This window comes from Neophocaena asiaeorientalis, unplaced genomic scaffold (genome assembly GCF_003031525.2).
Source record: "Neophocaena asiaeorientalis asiaeorientalis breed wild unplaced genomic scaffold, Neophocaena_asiaeorientalis_V1.1 scaffold166, whole genome shotgun sequence".
NCBI classification, from domain to species: Eukaryota; Metazoa; Chordata; class Mammalia; order Artiodactyla; family Phocoenidae; genus Neophocaena; species Neophocaena asiaeorientalis.
Window position 1 is genome coordinate 1,925,447 of NW_020174933.1, and position 26,003 is coordinate 1,951,449.

At 37.2% G+C, this 26,003-nt stretch overlaps 1 protein-coding gene across 1 annotated transcript in view; it reads right to left on the minus strand.

Annotated features, from left to right (window-relative positions):
* Positions 1 to 26,003, minus strand: part of RYR2 (ryanodine receptor 2) — a 510,734-nt gene that overhangs the window by 101,317 nt on the left and 383,414 nt on the right. The window contains exons 69-78 of the mRNA XM_024761485.1: positions 22,903 to 23,223; positions 21,079 to 21,319; positions 20,588 to 20,675; positions 19,334 to 19,426; positions 13,241 to 13,411; positions 12,067 to 12,126; positions 9,130 to 9,264; positions 5,484 to 5,596; positions 2,276 to 2,372; positions 582 to 685 (exon numbers count right to left, since the gene is read on the minus strand). Coding sequence (XP_024617253.1) covers positions 582 to 685; positions 2,276 to 2,372; positions 5,484 to 5,596; positions 9,130 to 9,264; positions 12,067 to 12,126; positions 13,241 to 13,411; positions 19,334 to 19,426; positions 20,588 to 20,675; positions 21,079 to 21,319; positions 22,903 to 23,223 — 1,423 coding nt within the window. The remainder of the gene's footprint in view (positions 1 to 581; positions 686 to 2,275; positions 2,373 to 5,483; positions 5,597 to 9,129; positions 9,265 to 12,066; positions 12,127 to 13,240; positions 13,412 to 19,333; positions 19,427 to 20,587; positions 20,676 to 21,078; positions 21,320 to 22,902; positions 23,224 to 26,003) is intronic.

Below are 26,003 nucleotides of genomic sequence, written 5' to 3' on the forward strand. Positions count from 1 at the left end.
ACATTTTGATTACTGGGCTTATGAGTGCATTTCTTATTTAACTCCATAGAGGTTTGCCCTTTGTGGTTTCAGTGAATTCATATGACCAAGACTGTAGGAACCAAGAAAAATGGAGAATGCCCATAAAATAGATCTCAAAGAAACCTTCCACTGAAAGGATGGCGCACCCACCTCCTCAAGTTTCCTAAGACTTACTGCTGAATGGAGACAGAATCTACCCAGGAAATTTGGCGTCACCAGTGGTCTCCAAACATTTTTGGTACTGAAATTTGCTTTGGGCTCTTTTATTTTCTAAAGCTTGTTTGTGATCAACAGGAAGATTCAGAATCAAGTCAACCAGCTAATTACAATGTTGTTAAGAAGGACGAGAGCTAGGTAAATATTTGGTAGGTAACTATTAAAGCCTGAAGTTGTGTGAGCGTTGGTTCGTAGTGTATGCCAGACTGGTCCTATCTCTGAACACTTCTCTCTCCTCCCAAGAACAAGATGAAACTGAAACAGGAACATGTGACGGACAGAACACTCAGACACGGGTTTCTATCTGTTCTTCCTACGTCTCGTGTGAATCCTCCCAACCATACCATTTCTCCGTTAAAGCCGTTCGACTGAACAGAAGTATCAGCTGATGGAGAGGATCAACCCGCTTAGTCCCTTCATCTTCTTCCGGAGGTTCTGCTCCAGGTTTCTATACAAAAGTCAAATTTATAAAATTTCACATTTAGGTGAAATGTTCACCCAGACCCAGGAACAACAAATAAAAAGAAAGCCTTTCTCTTCCTATTGTGGTGCGTGAGTGCGTCTGTGTTATATGCATTGTACCTGCATGTGTATGCACGTGTGTGTGTGTGTTATATTACCGACACAAAAGTATGCAGCTTTAGAAAAGAAAACGCTATTTAATAATGGGACCAAAAAACACTATGGGCAAGGATGACTTACATCATTTAAAAATTCTGAATGCTATTCTTATAAGCAGATTCATAACTAACTGAAAAGTGTATCTGTTACATGGATTTCAGCTTTAGGGAGGGCTCAATTTAAAAAGAATTGCAATAAAATGCTACGTCACTCCAAGTATAAAAATATAGTTCATGTAGCAAGGCAAACTGATTATCAAATGAAACATTTTTGTTGCCTACATAGAGAAAGGCAAAGAATGCTGAATGAGTTAATGTCTGAATCACTTACACATTATTTTTTCTCATTTTCAGTTACTTTTAAAACTTAAAAATGTAATTTCATTCTATTGGATAGAACATGTACCATGAGGAAAATTATGAAGCATTTTTACTGACTGTAGAATTAATTAATCCCATTTGTTGAATGATTTAATGAGTTTTATATCTCTATAAGAATGACCCATTCAGACTGAGATTCCCTCTACCTAAATGATGTTCTTTCTTGGATTTAAGGCTTAATGTCGCAGGTACTGTGTAAATTTCTATAAGGCTGAATATTCTAATATTCTACAGGTTTTGATTTTGAAGAGAAATGAAATTCATTTAAAATACAAGGGGGTAATCAGGGTTAAGGTTTTATGAACTGGATTAGTTTATCCTTTATGTTCCTCGATAATTTGTGAGTTAAACAAAACAAAACAAAACTTTTAGACAAGAGGTCCTTAACTTGGGAATCATAAAGCCTCTAACTAGTCTGCAAAATTCTGCAGGACTATATGCTTATAAATTTTCCTAAGATGGCTCTTGGTCAGACTTTTAAATAGGTCCACAGCTCATAAAAAACTAAGACAATGGCTCCCCTGAGTGAAGCAGTCTCAGTAACACAAGCCTCCTTATCAGCATGGTTGGACTGAAAAATTCTACTTGCCATTTACACTATATTTACCATGACTTCCGGCTCATCCTGTCCCCAATCTATCATTCTCTGCCCTGTATATGTTTAACAACGAGCTACTTTTCATTGGCTTTTGTCAACCCTTAACCTAATTTTGTTGAATAATTCTTTATGGTTCAGCTTTTATAGTAATATCCTGGTTTTGAGGTGTCTGAAGTTGCTTTGAGGAAGAATTTAAAGGAATAATAGTCAAAGTTTAGTTAAATTCTGAATTGCTGGATGCTGATGAGATCTCTTTGAAATAAGAAGAGTGAATTTTTCCCTAAACACTGCATGCAACAACAATCGAGAATAAAGTTTCCTAAGGTCCATACACTGCAATGATGTTTTCTCTTCAATGTTATAAGATAAATGGCTCACACCAATGTTATTCCACCAAGCCCAGACTTTCTTTTATCTTCTAACCCCATTAAAAATGTACCGCTAAATCTTCTATCAGTTTATCTTCAAAGTAATGTTCTTCTGTCTCAATCCAAGATTTTTCATATCCCTGAAGAAAGAGATTGACAGCCCGATGCCTAAAAGGTAAGCACAATTTCAAACAGTTATTTTTAATTAAAGTGAAAAGGTATTCAGTAGCACTTTATCGCTGGATTATCTGTGCACTCAAAGAATAAAATAAAAATAGAATTCCCACTCTCAAATGGAGAGCAAGATATCACAGAGGACAGAGAAAGGTTTCTCAGATCACACACTGACATGGATTTAGTTATTTCTAGGTTTTGTAACATTGGTCAAGTGATCCAACTTTGTCGACTTTCACTTCTCTCATTTATAAAACTAGGATAACCCCATCTACGTGTCAGTTTTGTGAGACTCAAACTGAGATAAAGAATGTAAAGCACATTGGATAGATGCTCATTACATGGTAGCTCTTATGACATAAAGTGGCTCTGGATAAACGATGTTATGGAATTAGCCAATGTTCCTGTTAGCATTAGATACAGACCCTGAGGATTACAAAACTAAATGTATTAAGGGAACCTTATGGGAGTATATATCCAAAGATTAAATCCTAGAATACTGATGATAAGTGGTTGCCTACGAATTAAAGAAGACCAATGAAGACTAAAACCATAAGTAAACTCATCATGAAATTGATGAGATCTATGGCTAAGGTTCCACTCTAAGAAAATCATGTCAATGAGGGAACATCATAAGAGAATACCAGACGTGTTAAAATGAGCCGGTGCCATTGTAGGATGGAACGCAGAGCTTAACAGTATCAAAGGCAGGCTAAGGAATCATGAGACATAAAGGTAGACAGGTTTATGAAGGGTCTTGAAATCCAGGGAGAAGAACCATCAACACAGATGGAACGGCCAGAACTCGCCATAAATTCTTGCACGAGAGCGGCTCAACCTTACTGGTACATCAGAATCCCCTGTGGAGCTTTTAAACAGTACACGCGCTAAGCCTTCAGATATTCTGATTCAACAGGTTGAGGCTTGGCTATTTCTCAAGCGAATTTGAGTGTATTTTCTAAAAGCACCAGGTCTGAGAATATTCCCACTGGAATAAGGGGTACAATTTTGAATACGTTATATCCGAGACAGTGGAACGGCAGACTCCGTGACATCGTAGAAACTAGCTCGGAATCTGCTGTCACCAACATGATGTGAGTCAATAAAGGGAGTTGAAGAGGTGGCCTTGAAGGGAAGGATGGTGACGTGAAACGGTTCAAAGGAAAAGCTGAACACCGTATGCTAACACATATACATAGAATCTAAAAAAACGGTACTGATCAACCTAGTGTCAGGGCAGGAATAAAGACGCAGATGTAGAGAATGGACTTGAGGACATGGGGATGGGGAAGGGTAAGCTGGGAAGAAGTGAGAGAGTGGCACTGACATATACACACTACCAAATGTGAAACAGATAGCTAGTGGGAAGCAGCCGCGCGTAGCACAGGGAGATCAGCTCGGTGCTTTGTGTCCACCTAGGGGGATGGGATAGGGAGGGTGGGAGGGAGACACAAGAGGGAGGGGATATGGGGGTATATGTGTACACATAGTTGATTCACTTGGTTGCACAGCAGAAACTAATACAACACTGTAAAGCAATTATAATCCAATAGAGTTGTAAAAAAAAAAAGAAAAGAAAAACTTGATGAAACTTGGAAAATGTCTGTATAGGAGGAACCAGAAAAGAAATAAGAATATGAATTCAAGGTCAATGTTCTATTTGACTAAACTGTGACACCATAATTGAGCCAGAGAATTTAGAAGCAGCACGTGGTTTGAGAAGGAACTCAAATACGTTTTATACTTAGTGAGTGACGAGATGGCAAGGAATGTACCGGCCTTAGTGAAATGGAAAAGTTTTGTTTGTTTTGCTTTGTTAGTGGCGGGGGGCAGGGAGGAGTTATGTTTTTTTTTTTTTTTACTCCCCAACTTACGTTATTCATTCATTCAAACACTTACTGAAAGTCAGTGCTCTAGGTGCTGAAGATATGAAATTGAACATAGCTCTAAAGGATCTCAAAGTCTGAATCAGAGAGACAAACAGCCCCAATACTATAGGAAAGTGCCCACAACTAGAGGTATTTAAAAGTTTCCTAGAAACAAATAGGAGGAAGCATTTTCAACTTGGAAGAAGTAGAGGGGCGTGGCTTGGTCAGAGATGGTCCAAAAAAGAGATGCAGCTGAGCTGAGACTTGTCTAACAGACATGGGGAAGATGCCACTTGTATAAAGCTCAGAGTGGGAAACAGCACAGTTTCTTAGGAGAATCACAAGAAGGCTGAAATGGTACCCTGGGCTAGACTTCAATGCCACGGGTTACTTTTCTTTTAACAAGTATATCTCCTGTATCTCTAGGAGAAGGTTGATGGGTCTGTCAAACGTGTTCACGTTATTCCCATAAGTTAGTTCCATATCAGTTCTTTTCCCCAAAGGCTAAATCATCAGAAAAATAATAAACAACAATCAACACTGCTTGTGTTATGTTCAGTTCTAAGCACTGTGTATACTTCGACCCATTAAATAACCTGAACAAGTCTATGAGGCAAATTTTACAGTACAAAGTCAGGTAAGAACCTTGACCAAGGTCATGCATCCATAAGCTGAGAGGTCAGGATTCAAATCAAGGCAGTCTGACCCCCCAAGACTGAGTTCCTAATTACTCTATCCTGCCTCACATATGTGAGCAGATCCTCCTGAGTATTTAAAAGTAATAGAAAACAAACTTATGGTTACCAAAGGGTAAAGGGTGGGGAGGGATAAATCAGGAGTGTGGGATTAACATACACACACTACTATATATAAAATAAACAACAAAGACACTGTATAGCACAGGGAACTAACTATATTCAAAATTTTGTAATAACCTATAAAAGAATCCGAAAAAGAATAGATTTTTATAAATGCATAACTGAATCACTTGAAACACCTGAAACTAACACAACTATACTTCATTAAAAAACATTATTAAAGTCATTTAATAATGACATTACAGACCAATGAGAATACCCGACCAAGGAAAACAAAGTCAAGAATTACACAGAAGAGCCAATAAATCTTGTCCATCCTTCTCTTTGGACTATTGTTCTCGTGCTAAGGTAGATGCCTCCTATCACTTGTTAGGGGAAGAATAACTTTAATCCATTATAAATGTTAAAGAAATTCTGACCTTGGCAGATTATACAAAGGAGCCATCCGAAAGCAGGCAACCACTGCCCGTTTCCTCTGCTTAGAGAGCAGTTTGTGCCACACAGCCTTTTTTGATCTCTGAGGATGCTCGACCTGAGGTAGAATGACACAAAGACATATGTATTTAACCCCCCAAAGGCCCTCAAAAATACCGCTGCATCTTTCAGCTAAAAACTTTTAGAATTTCAATCCCAAAAGTACCTCACAATTATTATGGGAAAACCCATGTCCTCAAAGTTACCCAATGCTAAATTTGAAATAGTTTCAAATGTTACATATTTTCCTTAGTAAAAATGTAATATTTTCCCAACACTGTATACTTTAGAAGCTATGTCATCTTTAAAAATCAAAGAAATATAAAACTATTCTATATAAAATAATTTTGTATCCTTTTCAGAATTCAGTTATGGTGCCAAAACATAGTTTTTGCCTATGCAAAACAATTAACCTATTATTATTTATTTATCCATTTCCACTAATTTTATCATAAGAGCTACAACAGTAAACATAAACAGAGGCAGTTAAAGAAAATTCTAATGAAAAGTCCACTGTTCCTTAAAGAAAATTCTAACGAAAAGTCCACTGTTCCTTAATATAACAGGATGGAGAGATGACAAGTCTTTTTGAACACATTAGTAGGAGTGAGTAAAAGAATTTAATTTTGCAAAAATGTTAAAATATATAATTACTTTGTTAGATAGGGACAAATGAGAATTCAAAAGTTGCAGTAAATTATGCGAGCAAGCTATGTGTTTAGCTAATGGTGTTTGGAATTTCAAGAAGAAGAAGAGATTAATTGTAAGTATTAGAGAGAAAAAAATCCCAGCATAGAATTCTACATTAATTAGTAATTTCTAGGCAACTGAACACTGTACTTCCCGGACTGTAATATCTCCGGCGCATACATGTAGATTTCTGGAAGAAATAAAAACGTTACATTAGCTAAAAAAGCAAAACTAAATTTATTACCCTTTGCAGTAAAGGGTCAACATATGAATGTAATAATGCCTGAAGAAAACATTGAGAATGTTTGGATTACAGTGGTTTGGAAATTTTAACAAAACAATTTGTATAATTTGACAGCACTTATTTCTGTGATCTTCTTCCTTCTATAGGATCAATAAACACTTTTTGATAGTTATCCAGTTCAATTTTCTTCTTGGTTATATTAAGCAAAACAAAACATTGTTGAGACGCTGCAAGGGTCGTATTATTCACCTAGAATATGGCATTCTGATCAACATGGGTGATAGTCAACAAACATAATTAACAAGGAAATACCTTAGTGAATTTTCCTATAAATCAAGTAAACAGATGTTGTTAAGATCTGTGATCCAAGGGTGAACATCAAGATGTGGCTTGTAACTGTTTGAACACCTGGGTTTGCTGCTGTGTTAGCCTGTCTGGAGTTTGAGTATTAGAAAATTCCAAGGAGACGGCTTACTGTCCTAAGAAAAATGACCAGATGTACAGTACAAAATGTTCAATTGCAAAGGTCGCTGACCCTTGAGCCAAATGAAGTCTTTCCTCTGCACCCACTGTTTTTGCACCTAGTGTGGCAAACGAAAATATTCTTTGCAAACTATTCTATGACTCACAAATTAACATTAGAATAGAGGTGTTAAAGGCATGAATTCTGCGCACAGATATCTTCCACCCTTTTCTATTCTTTGATAACTGATGAGTTCTTTTTACTCATATTCTTAACATTTTGAAGAATAGTTGGCCATGAAAATCTGACCCTCTTACCTTTTCCTAGATAATTCCTGCTTCTTTAAGGTTTACACAGGGATCACCCTCATCATGGCTAGAGTAAGTTTGGGTTCCTCTTATTCTCTCTTCAGTACATTTTGTATCCTGGTACATCTAAATCACTACATATTTATCTACGTGGCCATATACTCCACTAGAGCACAAGCCACTTGAGTAGAGGGACAGAATTCAGTCCCCAGCAGAGTACAATACTGCCATACGGTAGTGCATGCAAGAAATGTTCACGGGATAAACAGCTGCTCAGCAAAATGAATCTCACCACTTTACAAATAACATCATTCATTATGATCACATGTATTTATGAGTACATAACATATGACTATAATAAAACAGGGTTCAATAAACTTCATTTAATGTATCTAAAAGTCATTCAAGCAAATCCAGATATGTGCATGAAAACCAGGAAGAATTAAAAACTCATGGTAGAGTAATGCTGTCAGAAACGGTCCTCTAGGAGCCATTTAATTATCACTGAGTAATCTTCCTAAATATGTATATACTTCTGGAAACACAACTCCATGACTTTATATATCACTTAACATTTCATTACCTCAAATCTTGTCATCTGCTGATGGATGATCATTTATTTAATATTTCATGAAAATATTTAGAGAACCATTAAGTTGCCTAAATAATATTTTATTATCATATTGTATTATTAATATTATGGTGTTACATAATGTAAACACATATCGATAGCCATATGGTATAAGAGTATCCTAGCTTAATCTCATCAGGTGTAGTGATAAATTGCATGGCACTGGGGAAGTTATTAGCATTTGGGGGGCATCTGAGTAAGAGGATGCTACATTAGATATACCCTTCGGTTATTTAATTGGCCAGGGCAGTGATAGGAGGTCATCAGATAATATAAAATAGGAATCGAAGAAACACATTTATTATTGCTATGCTAGTAAGTTCTGCAAAACATTCAGATGACAACATCCTGAGGTGACATGGGGCATTTCATTATTTTATGTTCAGTGTAAAATAACCGCCCCTCCGTGTCAGGTAGGTATTGTCATGGAGACCCGGTGACAGAGCACACTCTTGGGTTTACACTGAGCACCCTCAGTCTGGTGTTATTTTGCTGAGTGGACCTCGTGAGAAACAGAGACTGTCTCTGTGTTGCAGATATTTTACCTAAGCCAGAAGATCCCTTATACAAAAATACGATCCACTGATGGATGACGTTTTGGATATTACTGGTTTGGGAATTCTTGAGCAAAGGTAATAAATAAGAAAATCAAATACACAGTAAGCTTTGTAGCTTAAAATAGAATACAACTGAAAAATGATATAAAAACATTATTTTCACATGGCTCTAATACCAATGCACTGCTCTTCTCTAAATGTAACATATTGCTGAACTTGAGAAAAATTAGCTCAAAAATATTCAAAGGAAAGGTTAAATAAGTGACCTTAAATTCAAAATTCAAATATTAGACCAGGGAAAGATAGTATCTCAAACATGTTTTGATGAGCAACAATAAAAAAATAATACAGTTATAAAACATTTGAAATCAGGTGTAACTCCTCAAATTTTTGTTAGAATGGCTTAAAATTAATTATATAATTTTAATTATCTGTTTAATTTTAGAAATATTTTGAAAAATACTATAAAACAGAGGCCTTGATCTCCCCAAATACATTATTTATCCATGGTTACAAAAATTACAAGCTTGGAAATGCTGCTGATTAGAAACTAAGGACTCCCAAGTCATAGATTCTTTGTAATGAACATGCTGGATATATACGTTTTCTGGCCCACAGTTAACAAGTTAACACACATCCTTTAAAAAAATATTTCTTATGGTTAAGGCAAATGTGATTGAATCAACACAAAATCTAACCTGTTCAAGATGAAAAAGCACATTTGCTATATCCAAGACCCTTTCCACTGTCTTCTCAGGATCTGAAGTGTCTTCTGTCCTGTTGGGTAAATCTTTGTAAAGAGCCATCTGCCATCTAATAGCAGGATCCTCCACCTGCAGAAAAAAAGAAAAACGTTCAAAAAATACAGTGTAAAGAGGGGAAGACACACTTCTGAAGAGTCAATCTATAGCTATTTATTGAGCATAGCACAGGGTGAAAACATGACGCAGAGATCAAGACAGAGAAGTAAGTACCTTGTACTCATGAAATTTATCGTCTGGTGAGGAAGGAAGACATCAAACAAACATTTACAGTTGTGACAAGGGCTACTAGAAAGAAATATAAGGTACCTGGAGATTTAACCTAATCTGTTGGTGGTTGGGAAGATTTCCCTGAACAAGTGAAGTTTCAACTAGGATTTAAGGATGAGCTGGAGATGGTCAGGGAAAGCAATCTTTTATCTTTCTCTTTTCCTTTCACAGTCAAACACTGAGAGATTCACATATTTACTTTAGAGGCCATGATATAGGATCACATTTATCTATAAATACAAGGATGCTACAACAGAGCTCAGTCTCACTGAAACAAAGATATCAATTAATATAAAGCAACGAAGGCCTACAAAATCACATTCTTGCAATAAACCAATCTACAGACTCTATTTTTTAATACTGTTAAACTTCCCGAGTGAAAGATACAACGGAATTCTGAATGTTTTTAAGAAATATTATTTTAAACCATAGAAACTGACAAAGACAAGCATCTTTCCAGGGATACCGCACTTCAAAGAAATAATTTAGATTAACTATGTCATTAAAAACGGGCACAGCAATACTCGTATGTTTCTCCTCCCATTAAATATTTCCTTTAAAATTGGGAGACGGAGGGCAATGAAGCAGAAGTACACAAACAACATCTAAAACTTCACAACTCCTAGCCTGAGAAAGTGTAGTTTGAAATGTTAAAAATAACTTTCATCTTACAGGCAAACAGAGATAGAGCTCTGTGCACTGAACGACTTGTCAACACCATTTGTCTTTTGATAAAACAAAATGTTTTCCTCCATATGCTTTTTTCATCTGAGGACTCTGGTACCTCTAGATATTATTCTTTCTAACATACAATCACTCCCTCTTGTCCTCAGGATTACCAGTCTTACAATTTCAAGACAATGTATTCAAGAAAGAGCTGGGAACAAAAGAACTCATTGCTTGCAAGTCTGTATATACATGAGGGCCTTGGGGCCTATTTTTATATACATGAGGGTCTTGGGGCCTAGTTTTACGCCTAGCTTAAAAAATATAGAATGAAATGTCACAAAGAATAAGTATTCATTATGTCTTTATTTTCAGGTTTCATTCGTTTGGAGGTGAAATATTGGTTATAAATATGCATCCTTTTCAGCTTTTTTGTTCCTCCTGACTCCTCAATACACAGCATACATTGTCCAAAGTATCCCTACAAGTAACCTCTAGAATATAATGGAAGAATTTCCTCCTGCTTATCCAAGACATAACTTTGTTTTTTTTTTTTTTTTTTTTTTGCAATACGCTGGCCTGTCACCGTTGCAGCCTCTCCCTTTCAGGCTCCGGATGCGCAGGCTCAGCGTCCGTGGCTCACGGGCTCAGCCGCTCCGCGGCATGTGGGATCCTCGCGGACCGGGGCACGAACCTGCGTCCCCTGCATCGGCAGGCGGACTCTCAACCACTGCGCCACCAGGGAAGCCCCAAGACATAACTTTTATTTGACTGTTTCCTGGGAGTGGTATAAACCCCTTCTTACGAGGTAGTGAATACTCTCTCTATGTGGGACCATGGTTCTCAAAGTGTGGTCTCGAATTCCCTGGGGCTCCCGAGATCTTTTCAGGGGCACATGATTGCCTCAAGTGCCCATGCATGTAGTATAAAATTGAGGTTCAGCTGAAGCCTTTATGCACATTTTGAATAATGTTAAAAATCTCTTTGCTATCTGCAAAGAGATCGTGCTCTTACAGGAATTAATCTCCTACTCTGTTCAAGTTAAAATTAAATGGATAATCGAGTACACAACAAAGTACACATGAAATTTGCTCTAAATAATACTTGTGCATTGTGAGTACTGTAAAAGCATGTCGCACCTTTATCATATTATATTCCGAAGTGTTAAAATAAAATAAATATGGTTTGGATCTTTGGAAAGAAACATTTTAATACCCAGTAAGGGATACATTATACTATAGCCACTAGTTTTTGACATTTGGACATTTTCACAACTAAAAAAAAAAATCCTCAGAAGGGACATCTGAATAGAAGCAAAGAGTTGAGTCAAAATAATAAATTGCTAGACTTCTCATATTACATAACAGGTCCTGTAAACAAATGAAGAGTTTATCCACTACTATGAAAGCATTTCCAAATAATGGTAAATGCTTGGACTACAAAAACTACTTTGAGCAAATTTTTTACCCACCATTAGAAAATATGTGTTATCCTGGTTTCCATTCATGTTTCTGTTCTAAATGTACACTGGCTTTGCTATTACATTAATTCTTGCTATCTCGTATGTACTAATGTCTCAAATACACTTATTTAATTTCTGAGCACTAGGTGTAAAATATCAAATTTTCATAGACACCTGTCTCCACGTCCCAAAGGTCCTCAAACTCAGCTATATGAAGGAAATTCCCAACCTTTATTTCAACTGGCGACATCTTTTTTCAAAGTTTGACAATCTCCGATGATCTCCTTTAAAAATACATCATTTGTTATCTTGAGAGTCATTAATACAAAAGGATTTGCAAGCAGGATAATGACTGATTAAGATGATCTATTTTCACTACCTTACTTGTTAAAGTAACATTATTTGTAGTACTCTTCTAAAGAGAGATTAACTACTTTATAGGTGCTAAGTGTGCTTTCTAATAATATTGGGCTTACCTTGCCTTGTAAGTGAATATTACTGCGGATTATATCTCGAACTTCATCCTCAGTGTCTTTCTGTCAAGAAATAAATGTTACCTAAATGAAGTCTTACAATGCAGTGAGTGTCAAAAGTCATTAGAAATAAACCTCTTGAAATAGTATATGTTTGAACAAACGTCTTTATAGGATTTAATACATGCAACAAATGTATTAAATCGCTCAGATAATTAATATCTGGGGCTTATCGCTCAGATAATTCTTTGATATTGCCGTGACTTGAAACAAGACAACCACCTAATTTAACTCCAGTGAAAGTGCCCTAGACTCAAGACAACTGAATTTCCAGTTCACAAGACGTAGGGCAGAAGCATGTTCCCTTGGGTTCAAACAGAAGTATGTCTCCAGCATTCTCTGAAATCTCCATGAAGTCATGTTAGCACCCAATAACATCCCCAAGGATCCAGTAATACTGAGGAGCATATCCTGAGAAGGAAATATTAGACAAAAGCCAATGGGCCTGCATCTCTGCAGCTCCCTTTCCTACAATCTCCCTTCAGTTTGCTCAGGGTAGGGTCTCAAACTCTGGATATGCAGAGAGGTGCTTCAGTGTGGGAACATGGGAGGGAGAACATGTCCTCCAACTTACATGAATAAAAGACAGCAACCCCAATGTATATTTTTGAAAACTTGCATCCTCTCTGTGTAACCATGAAGAGGAAAACCAGAGACCATCAAGAAATCTTGAGAACTTCAATCCTGATGTTCACAAAGGAGAAAAGCTGCTGATTCAAAAGTCAAATTCGTATCTAACAACAATCAGCACAATACATTATGCATCTAACATTCAAAATCACTCTTCATAAATCTGCAGATACCTCTCATCACAAATTTGATATAGTTCATATGAAATCCATTTTTTTCCACTACCAGTGACTTGTTGCCATCTTTTCTCTTTGGTTTCTGAATATGCCCTGGGGGTGATTAACGTAATTTAGAAATAAAAACAGCCTCCAAAAAAAATATTAGGCAGTGTTTGTGTCTGAGTCCTAGGGCCTGTGCAGAAAAATTGCTTAATAAAGCATTCAATGCAAATGAAATACTGACATAGAGCAGTGAGACGAAGGAATCCAAACACATGAGCATCTGGAGGTTGAATGATCATTCCCACTGGTAGGAACAGGAGCCTTACCAGACTAAATCGAGTTTTGGCCAGAGCAATGAGCTCCTGGTCCCCAGGGGCACAGATGTTCAAGCCAATGGGCAGTAATCGCTTCAGAGCTGCCACGATAAGAGAGGTCTGCATGGAATACCGGTCTCCTTTGCGCTTCATTTTCTTCCTTTCCTGATCAGAAACAGCTGCCTACAGAACAAAGGTAAGTGTTGGAATCTGCAATGACTTCTTGCCTCATAGGACTATGAGCCTTTTCTAACTTGCCTGTAGTTTCCTCTTCTCGTTTTCTGCTGGTCCCTATTGTTTAGGAATCCCATTGAGGACACCCTTTCTCTTTCCGTCTCAGCATCTCTTGCTGATTTTAAGTCCTACTCCCAGATTCCCAAATCACTAGAATTTACTGGTAGGCATTTCTAGATAATCTTTTTTTTATTTTTTAAAGAAAAAAGGTTTATTTTTTTGTTTCTTTTTTGTTGTTGTTGTTTATCTGGCCACATCATGTTTCCTAACCATGGATTGAACCCAGGCCCCCGGCAGTGGAAGCGCTGAGTCCTAACCACTGGACTGCCAGGGAATTCCCTCTATATAATTTTAGAAGGAAAATGCACATTGTAATTTTAGAGAGGCATATGGATGCATGAAAAATCCATGGTAATTTCAGATACTGCATGTTTTATGATTTTTGGTGGTTAACAGGAAAAAAAGATTAAGAATAAATGGTTTTTGCTTTGACAAATGCTTGCTTTGCAACACACACACACACACACACACACAGCATATATAAAACTCTCATATATTTGCCTTTTATACAGGCTGAACACTTGTCTCCCCAGGGCCTTAATCTAGACATAATATACTAATCAGTGTTACATAAATATTCAGGATTATCTCTGGATAACCTGTTTACAACTTAGAACAGCCATAATACTTCAGGGTTCCCTAGTGATTTTGTTGAAAACTGTGCTTGTGCCAGGGTCACCTCCAATGACGGAGTCTAATTTTCACTGGGTAGTGAGGACATGTTCTAATGTTAAAGTGAAAATAGCTGTCCCATATCCACTTCTTCGTGCATGTTAAATCTCTTTGTAGTAATAAATCAAACATTGAAGATAGTTTTATGATAATGATATATTGTAGTAGTTTTGGGCTGAGAAATTCAGAAGATCATTTAATATACAAATGATTTGCTTTCCCCAAAAGAAGGCAAAATATATCACAACGTGATAATGAAAGAAGTTTTTTGCAAAGTGAAAGTACTGAAACCTCTGAAATCAGATGGTAATGGTAGCTGATATGTTAATACTATATATTATATAATGTATTATATTACTACATATACAGTATATATTGATATATCAAACCTACAATATCTGAACCACAGTTATAAGAATCATATTCACTTTCCAAAGAGATGTACTTATTGTGTGGATCCCGCTTTTATCTGTACCAATTTGTAAGAGAGTACTCTCGGTAAGTTTAGTAGAAAAAGCACAGTGAATAATTATTTGTACTATTAAATTGATTAACCCATAAAAATAATGAATCAGTGGTTTTACATGAGCTCTCTGCTAAAAGGTAACCTAACCACACTGATAAAAATAATTACCCAAATGAGGAACCACCATCCTAAAAATTAAGGAAATTGATATAAATTATGCAAACGTATTTCTACCCAATACTGGTAATTTAGTTTTTGCCAAACAATATTACTCAATACATTAAAGTCTAAATTTTACTGGTGCTGAAGTTTTCTTTGATTTTAACTTGTAAAGGTCTTTTGGTTTTACTGTTGTAAAAGTAGAAGGAGCTTATACCTGGCTTGATATTTATAAATATTTAAGCAACCTTATAATAAAAACAATTTAAATCAACACTAAAGGCAACTCTACACTGCTCAGTTTTGAGAAGTACTAGATAAATTAATTCCTACTTATGCTCAAAATATCATCTTGCTTTCTATACCATAGGAAATCTGTAAACTGAAAAGAACAGTCAACAAATCTTTGAACTTTTATGGGTGATATGGTTCACTGTTGGTATGAAGAAATTAAACATACGAGCAATCAAATATCCTCATGTACATGTATAAGGGCTGTTTTTTTCCTTGTTCAGTGTCGACTTCCTCCCCAGACTATGGAGCTCCATTAGGGAAGTGGCCAAACCTATTTTGTTCCTTTTTGTATACACAGAACCAAGCACTGTGCCTTACTCATAGGAGCTGTTCAATAATTTGAACAGAACTGCTGAAACTATTGAATTTGCACAGTCCATTTTCAATCCTAACATTTGAATCAGATATGAATACACAATAACATGGTCAATATGTAGGCACTGAGGGAAGAAATTTTCACATATTGAGATCTGGGAAAGTCATTCTGGCTTACGCATGATTTAACTTAAATTTCACGCTAATTAGAACAGCCTGTTTTGTGACCCATCAAACATGCATCGTGCATCTGCTTTAACCACTGAAGAAACAAATGCATTTAAAAAATGAAAATAGAGTAACTGTGGCTCAGACATCCAAAATGGAGCTCAGCGGCCACTGTGAATGTGCTCTGAGACACGATCCTGCATCACAGAGAACTTGAATTTTCTGAACTGTACCAGTCTCAAGGACACCACCAGCCATCCTCAAAACATCTGCTAGCAGCTGCCAACTGCAGCGCTGTAGTCTCAAGACCTCCTTGGTAACTATGCAACTCTTTCGGACCCCGACCAATCCTTACTTAACAAGCACACTTACTTCTTGCCAGGTCCTGTCATAATTTTTGACAAATAACTTATGTAATTTTGCGGTGTTTGCCTTTGTAAGTCTCCCCCATTTTTTAGTACGGTGGAACATAATTCAACTGCTTCTTGAATCTGTGTCTCCCGGGTTATAGCCCTCAGTTTGGCTCAAATAAAACTCTTTTCTATTCCTATTACAGATTGTTTATTATTTCTGTCAACAGCATATTTAAGGAGGAGAGTCGGATAAACGACCTCTCTCTTAAATCAATCTGTATGTGTGTGTGTGTGTCTGTCTGCCTCTCTCTCTCACATACACACAGACACACGCACGCACCACAAATATAGCTCCGACAAGTTCACCTAAAATAACCTAAAATTTAATAGAAGACCAAGAAAAAGGGAAGAATTTTCTAATATTCCTACAAGAAAATGGCCTACAACCCCCCCAAATAGACATAAAATCATAAATGATTTATGAAAATTTAGACATATGAAGGATAAAAGTGAGCCTATTCATCAAAAAGACAAGAGATTACAAGTTTTTGGTGAGAATGTGGAGGAAAGGGAACCCTTGTGCACTGCCGGTGGGAATGTAAACTGGTTCGGCCACTGTGGAACTGCATGGAGGTTCCTCAAAAAATAAGAAAAATAGAACTCCCAGAGTATTATGGCCAATTATACATGCACTGGCCTCTCTCTGGGCTACATATATTTTGCTTTAAGTCAAAATGAGCTTCCCTATCCCAGATTTCCTATTCCAAATTGGTCTGCTGGCCAACTTATATACTCTTCTAATTTGGGAAATGGCACTCCATACAAATAGTGATTATTATCCCTGCTCAAGCGACTGGCTGAAGACTGATGTGTGACAATGTGTCCTTTGGTTGGTGTTTGCATTTGGTCTCAATCTCTGGCCAAAAGGAGTTCGTTTTTCCTGCAGGACTCTGGGAGGGTGGCTCTATCGGCTGCTGTGACGCCTTAGACAGACGGTTTAAGGTCTTGTCGCAGAAATCCCTGAAGCTTTCTGCATCTCTCTGCTCTCAGCATTTCAGGAGGGAACACCTCTCTGTTCATTTCAGTTTCGGATGTAAGACCTCTGGCCACACTACTGGTATCCATTCTTGACACCAGACCCAAATGATACAGCTTTTTGGGAGAGAACTTACTCAGCCCCTGACTACCTTCCACTTCTGAATCCTTCTTGCCATCCGTGGTCAGCTGAGAACCTCAATGATACTGATAACAACTGCAGTTACGACACGGCTATGACCAACCAGTGACTCTCCAATCTATCCAAATGTTGACACGTGCATATCATGATTACTTTAGTAAAACAATATAGGTAACATGTGAGTACATTTGACTCCATTGTTTGAACTAGAAACATTTTTTCTAGGAAAAAAGTTTATTGTACTTACACAATATAAAATGTCAAGCACATATGCAGGCAAAAAAATTTTTTTAAAGCAAAGCATAGTCGCTGATTTCTAAATTTTTCATCAGTATTACTGTTATTTGCGATCTATCTCGTCTCAGAGTGTTAGCAGTCATAGGTAAAAAGACTAAAAGGGTTAACAAAATTTGGAGGGGGGAAGACATTAAATTTGAGATGTTCCTATCCATTACTTTTGATTTTTTTCCTGAAAATAGAAGTAAATGTCAATGGTTGTAGATGCCTCAGTAGGTTACAGGATGTACAATGCTTTGAGTGTATGCTTGGAGAATCGCTGGACTAGAATGATGGAAAAGAGGGAAGAGGATGTCTGTAGAGAGGTATGCAGACCTCTGCTCTGAAGACCTTTAACTTATCTTGAGTTTGATAATACACTGGAGTCATTGTCATCCTCCAAAAGAGAACACTGACCTCTTATGTCCTCCCTCTATGCCTTTGTTAACACTGGCCTACGGTGACAACATACTGACAAAGCAGAGTAATTCACTAACAGTTTTCAGTTCAGAACATCCCTGTGAAATATATACTCTTAGTATAGCATCTTCTGAAGGAGCAGTTCCTCACTCTTTAGGCTTACTGTCTACCCAGAGGAAAGAAAAGTTATCATCTTTTATGAGTGTTTCAAGAGCACCACAGAGGAATAGCCTGTAGTAGTCGGACAACCGTTCTAGTCATGCAAAGCTTCAGCCACCATTAGCTTTGAGTTCATGTGTAATAGTATCAAATACATGGCATTTCCAACTCTGAATAAGACTAGAGTACTGAGTGATGCTATTTTTTTTGTCCTGGTGGTCACCAATGAAACAAGTCAGATGGACTCTTGGGGTTCATTTCTCTTCCCATAATTTATTGAGTCGGTCGAGACTGATTTCCGTGGCCACAGTCCCACACTATTTTTCATCTTTGGCCATTTGGGAGCATATTTTGTGTGTTACCCCATCTAATATATTCATTTCCTTATTTAGTGGTAATTCAAAAGATAAAGGCACATATTTTTCAGTGTCTTGAAAGGTCCTCCAGTCCCCAACATGAGTGATGGAGAAAACAAAAATTTCCATTTCATATGTAAGAACTTAGAATTCATCCATGTGGTTCTTAAACAATGCAGCTAATTATTTGGCGGTGTATTTATTCAACACACATAAATGTACGTACATTTTCTCTGATGAATACTTATTATTGACTAATTATATCTATATTATACTGATAGGCAATTTTGTGAGTGTGTGTGTATATTAAGCATGTCTTTTTATTGTGATGCCTTGACATCGTGGGCCCTGATGATCTTTGAGTGCCCCTCCCAGAGTTAGTCAATTCCTAGAGATAGAAAATTGCTTGCCTGCAAGCACGCCTTTCATATACAAACCAATCAATTCAGAGTCCTTGTCCTCCAATCACCTCCTTTACCTGAATCTCAATCCACCTGCCCTCATCACCCAGGGCCAGGTACCAGACAACTAGGGACAGTCCCTACACTCCACTGAACAGAGCCCACTGAAATGACTCAAGTTAGCCAGTGCTAAACCTGTTTACCCTACCTCATCTGCTCCTTTCCAAAGAAACCATAATAAAGGCTCTTGCCCACATCTTCCCCTTGCTCCCTCCACCTCGTGGCTGACCTGGTGCTTCCCCATGTGTCCTCACTCTACGCTGTGCCTTCTGTTTCCAGGGAACTGTGAGTAAAATCTTCTTCCTCCATGATAGTCATTTCCATGTCTACATGTCTTGCCACACCTGATTACAATAAGTCCCAGGTACCCCTAAAACTATGTGTGTATGTGTGTTTAATCAGTAAACATATTATCAAATCCATCAAATTCCAGTTACAAACCTTCAAAAGATCTAAAAAATATCAAACAATTCAACTAATGAACATAAGTTATATTCACACATTTTCTAGAAAGTGAAACAGATTATAGTAGTACCTTGGACATCTTTGACTTGGTGTCCGTAATAAGGAAAGACATATTGTTGATTTCATTTTGTACCACGAAGTTCTGCTCTTCTCTCTTGAAATTCTGAGAAGTCCCAAAGGAAGTTTCAATTAAAACCACAGATAAGTAGTTCATGTAATAGAGGTTACAAAGGAACCCAAACTTTCTACAAAGATAAGGAGTAATTTGGTATATAAGACTTATAAAGAAAGGAAACAAATAGTTGTTGAATATCAAATGAGGGTGCTTGGCTGGGGGCAACAATTCTGGGAACTAGATAGAAATATGTATGTTTCGAAGATGGGAATACTAAGGTTCAGAAAATTTAAGTAACCAAGTCGCACGCCTACCAAGGGGTAGAATGAATACTCAAACACCAACTACCTGGTGGAAAGCATATACTGCCTTTTGGGATAAACACAGATTTCCTAAGGGCATGCACAACTATAACGCAACTTTCCATTCTGTCAGACATTTTATCTACTTTTTCATATACCCTAAAATTATTTTATTCATTTTTAATTTAGGAACATAAAAACACTGGCAAAGTCAAGTGTTTAAGCAGCGGTAGTAGTGAAAGCAAATACAGAATAAAAGCAGAAATAATCACAGAGCTTTAAAAGAGAGGTTAACAATCCAATTATACGTGTTTCTTTTTTCAAGGAGCATAACCCAAGCAAAATAATTTCATAGTAAGCATCTAACTGTGTTAATAATTGATGAGTAATAAAAGATTTTGTAGGAAGGACAGTGAATAGACTAAGCCTCGATTTTCATTCAGCTCATATTAACATTCTAATTTTACTATCAGTAGTATTATAGCTGTTCACATAGTTTCACCTTTAAAAATTTGGGTTAGAACGTATATAACATATATTAACAGATTTGTCTTTAAAATATATCCATGAGATTCAAAAGCACGTATTCAGATTCTTTTTCTTATTCTTGAAACTAACACTAGGCATGCATCAAAAAACCTACTGATTATGATAAATACTCAGCACAATTAAAAATCTCTGTGATTGTCTGAAGATAAATTACAAAACTCAAAAGAAGGCTTATAGTGCATCAAACTCCCCAGGGAAACCTAGTCTCTCTCCTGACCAATTAAGTGATACTAAGGAGATGACCTTGAGAAACACTCTGATAGGTATTTACTAAGGGGATCGGAAAATTCATTAAATTTTGCAAGTCCTGGACATATTCCAGAGAGTAAGTAAGCACTGTCAGTATTTTCCTACTTACGTGGGATTTTGACCAGTAGATAAACACCTCTGCAACCATGCGGAAAAGGTCTTCTGCTTCTGGGTTAGGCTCTTTTAGCCACTTTGCCCTAGATCACATAATAAATAAAGTGGTGTCTCAGTTACTCCCTAAAGTTAATTAAAAAAAAAAAAAAATCACACTCCTAAAGTTAAATGTGAAACCAAGTAAACTGAGGGTGAGCCTGCTTGTCCACAGAGCTCATAAATGACTCCAGTGTACAGCTGTAACATTTTAAATGACTTAAACATGTAACTGTCAAAGTGCTAGTTTTTACACCCACAAGGCAGACTGCTCCACAATGGGATTTCCAATTGTAATTTTAAGATGTTTGGTGAAATTCACATCTGATAACTGTCATCATTGTGAACAAACTCATTGCTAAGTAGTGAATGAAGCAATTCCACTGGGACTATGAACACAGTAAGGTTACGACTGAATTAGAGAAATTAAATCACTTTTGAACATTCTACCTGTTATAGTCCACAAATCTAATCAAGAGCGGGTAGAAGGCATAGAGATCTCTGGCCAGCGTGGTGAACTCGTCTAGAATGAGAAGTTCAGCCTCGGACATATCCCCCCTGACCTCGGATTTCAGATGGTCTTCCTCTGATACCACCATAGCTGCCTTTTTCTTGAGTTTCTCCATTAATGGCAAGAAATGAGTTTTCAAGAGCTGAGGTTTCACTTTATTTATAATAGGCTGGGAAAATACTGTTTGAAGACAGACATTAATATTCCGCTCTGCATAAACATTCATTAAAATGAGGATTAGATGGTCATCACAATTGTACAGCACGATTAAGCCTCCCTCTCCTGTAGCACATGACTTCCTTTAGAATTCAGCCCATGCCTCAGTCCTTTTTCTAGTCCCAAACCTAATTACATAGCTGCTGTTCAAAAATGATTACTGAATTGAAACTGATGTGCTTCCTTGTTTTCAGAAAAGAAGGAAAGAAAGAAATTGGCAGCTAATTTAGAAGTTTAAAAAAAGACATTCATTCACTTTGGAAATCAATTATTTTCACACAAAGAAGAAAAGTTCCCAAATGGAAAAGTTCCCCCGGCCCCTTTTTTAGAAGAGATACACACCACTGAATACTTCTATGAGACCACTACCTACTTAACTACTACACCATCTCATTATAACTGTCCCCAGCCTTGTCCCAGTGGAAGAGTTAGATTACATATAATACTGCTCTTTTATTTAATAATAGTTGTAGTTGTTAGCAACAGGTCTAAACTTGATTAGGCCATTTTTTTAAATTTAATTTTTACTTTATATCGGATTTACAATGCTGTGTTCGTTTCAGGTAGATGGCAAAGTGATTCAGTTATACATAAACATATATCCATTCTTTCTCAGGTTCTTTTCCCATACAGGTTATTACAAAATATTGAGCAGAGTTCCCTGTGCTATAGAGTACGTCCTTGTTCATTACCGATTTTATATATAGTAGTGTGTATATATTAATCCCTCCCCCTTACCTGTCCCCTTTGGTAACCATAAGTTTGTTTTTTAGGCCATTTTAAAAGGAATTTTTTTCTCCCTGAGTAACATACATACACTGGGGAAGTGTATAAAAGAGAAATGTTAAAAATCAACCATAATTACCCTACCCAAATTAGTAAGACATTGGTGTATTTTTTTGGAAATGTTCCCAATAAGTAATATCCTATGTAAACTTCTGAATTCAAATTTTTAAAGTTCTTCTTTTAACCCTCCATGATATTCTGAATATTTTCCACATCATAAAATATTGTTGAAATCTTAATGTTTGAAAAAAAGCATAATATTCTGGTATATGGATGTACACAACCTATTTAACCATACTCTTGTGGCTGGGCATTAAAATTGCTTCCAATTACTCAATATAAATAGTGCAATGACAGAGAAGCTTAAATGTAAATATTTGTATCTTTTGATTCTCCTCCCCCATTCCTGCTAAGAGAGATGACTAAACCTGGGTGGCTTCAAATCCAGTTTTATTTTTGTCTCTGTCTGCAGAATCATTAATTTTTACTGCTGTGTTCACTGATTAATCTTAGCGAGATTAGTCAAATCTAGAAAATGTTTACTCACTTAAAAGTAAGTAACTATATGGAAAGTTACCCAATGTCTGATTAAATCTACTTTTTTTTTTTTTTTAGAAAAGCATGACAGAAGTAATCCAGAATAGTTTTTGAGCACAGAGCAAATATTCACAAAAATTGAGATAGAAAAATTTTAGTCTTCTGTATTTCAAATCTTTCTGGAAATAAACAAATGGAAGTGGCACATTCCTTCCTAGTCTTACCTGCTAATCTTTTCATCCAGGCTCCCTCATCAATTCCCAAGTTATTATATATGATTTTCAGGATATTTCCCAGCAGCGTGTTCATGTGCTCTGAGTTCAGAGCCGTGCAGCACATCTCAGCCCTTCCTGGATTATTCTCGGGTCCGTGCTCCCACCAATGAGACATGTAGCTACACAGCATGGGCAGGATAACTTCCATCACATGTGGCATTTGTGTGTAGCGAATACCGGACTCAGCTAAGTCCACAATTTCTTCCATGAGTTTCTCCAAAGATGGTATATTTGGACAAACATCTTCGACATTAGTTGGCAAATTAAGAGCTAGAGAAGCACACGTACAAATGACACGTATTCAGTAAAAGAAGTGACCCGAAACAGACACAAGCAACCATTTCACACTGGGCTTCAAAACTCGGCCAGACCTGGCATGCCTTCAGCTGGATTCCTCTCCTTTTTTTTTTTTTTAAACTGAAATGTAGTTGATTTACAAAGTTGTGCCACTCTCTGCTGTACAGCAAAGTGACTCAGTTATACACATATAGACTTTTATATTCTTTTCCATTATGGTTTATCACAGGATATTGAATAAAGTCCCCTGTGCCTCTCCCTTTTCCCGTGGCAGGTATTTCAAACTTTCTTTTTCCCCCGAGTCCCTACCCAACCACCTGAAGATCAGCAAATGGCCGATCCTTCTACTTCAGAACAAACAGGAATATCAGATGTCTCTTCTTCCAACTGCCTGCTCTCATCTGGACAGGATTTGTGTGTCTGGTCTCACATTCACGTCTGTTCCCCTTTTCAGCAGGAGTTCTGAGGTCCCCATTCATGGTTCACCTGTGTTCTGATGCTGTCTACCCTCCAGCAGCCACCTTGCTCAGGACTGTATTTTCAGCTCCTCCTTCTCTACTGCCTCTTCCGCAGCACACCTATACACGTGCTCAGCTCTCTCCTAGACTGTTTAACTTTCCAGGTGCTCTGCTAGCCACAGAATTGAAGGCTTCTGCTTTTTACTACTGAATGAATTTATTCTTTTACAATCCTTATCTTACTAAGTGTTTCAAGGGCGTTTCACATCACTGACCAAAGTTCCTTTTCCTAAAATCCCCCCTTTCCTTAACTTCAGTGCATTCAGTGTTTCTTTTTCTTTTTTCTTTTTTTTTTTTTGCGGTACGCGGGCCTCTCACTGCTGCGGCCTCTCCCGCTGCGGAGCACAGGCTCCGGACGCGCAGGCCCAGTGGCCATGGCTCACGGGCCCAGCCGTTCCGTGGCATGTGGGATCTTCCCAGACCAGGGCACAAACCCGTGTCCCCTGCATCGGCAGGCGGACTCTCAACCACTGCGCCACCAGGAAAGCCCTCATTCAGCGTTTCTTGACTCTCTTCTGAATTTTGTCAGTCTCCTTTTGCTAACTCTTTTCTCCTTGCTGAACTTTTAAATATGGGTTTTCTTTAGGGATTTATCTTGAACTCACTTCTCTTTTTCAGCTTATATGTTTGCCTAGGCAATTCTGGCCATTCCTACGGACTTCTGCTGTAAGAGAATAACTCTCAAAGCCATATTCCCTAAAGTTTTTTTGTGTGTCTCATAAGAAATGTGTCAAAAGCAACTAAAATATAACGGGTCTAAATTTAAACTTGACCTTTCCTCTCCAATCTACCTCTTGAGCCTGCACTACTATCTCGCGAGAACAACATTATCCAATGAGTGTCCCAGGCTAGAAACCTGGGAGAAATTCTAGGCTGTGATGCTCCTTCATCTCCTACAGGAGATGATTCTACCTCTAGGATTTCTCATAACCTCTTCACTATAGACTCCATCCCAGGGGTCTTGCCCAATTAGATTTCTTCTGCATTACCACAATCATTTTCTAACTGGTGACGCACACTCATTCTGCCATGATGGAGTTCTAAAATGCAAAGCTACTCATGTTACTCCCCTTTTTAAAGCCAATAAAAGGATCCTTTTTGCCCTGGTACAGTCCCCACTCCTTACCTGACACAGGAAGCCTACCTCGCCTCTTTTTGGCTTTCCATTCTTGCCTCATCTTTTCTCTTTCGTCCCTGAAAGCTACTGCCACCTCAAAGGACTTGAAGTTTCCCCTAACGTACCAAACTTTCAGTGTTTCTAATTTCAAGGCTCATCTGTACAAACTCTGCTAAGTCTTCCCAGGTGCTCTCAGCTCAAACTGCTTTTTTGTGTCCCCAGTGTTCTTTATTCCGAATTCTATCACATATATTCACCAGTCTCTCTCCCTCTACTGCAACTAGAAACTCCCTGAAGAAAAAAATCAAATCTTATTTATCTTTGTATATACCATCTTCTCCATCTACCAATGATCATTTGTTGAATGACTTGACTAAAAAAATGAATGAAGGAGAATCATTAAATGCAATTCCTTTCCTTTGTTATGCAAATGGCGTATTATAGAAAATAAGCGGGGAAATTATCTGCTCTGTGTATTTCCTTATCTGTAACAAAATAACAATCTGCTTCATTCTTGATTCATTACAAAAATATTAATGAATCAAAAATCCTTAATAAGACAACTTAATAAGACATGCTTATACAGATAATTAACAATCCAAACTCAACTGTGTTTTACTGTTTACAAATATATCGTGCAACTTATGTAGAAAAATATTGCTAAGTTATATTCAACATATTTTTCTTTAACTTCCTCTGTGATATGAAATTCGAATCATAAATTAGGCAAATTAAATAACGATTATTCAAGTTTTTAAAAGGTTCTTTACTTGAAAAATTCACTATAAAATCAGTGTAACCAGTAGCTCCCATATAGACATGAATTACACAGAGAAATGATCTCATCAACAGAGAGGTATGCATTTGTGAATAGCTAATAATTCTTGTTCAAGTTTGGGAAACTCTTTGAGGGCTTTTGGAAAATGATTAAAATGAAATATACTTTATCAGACTTAGAGGACCAAACTATCAGAAAAACATCACATGGAATAAAACTGTTCCAATAAGATAGACACACCCGGTGAACCAAGAGAAATGAAAGGTACAAATCTATAACTGTAACAAATAAGAATACCACATACTTACTCACTACCTATAAGAGATAATTGAATCAGAAA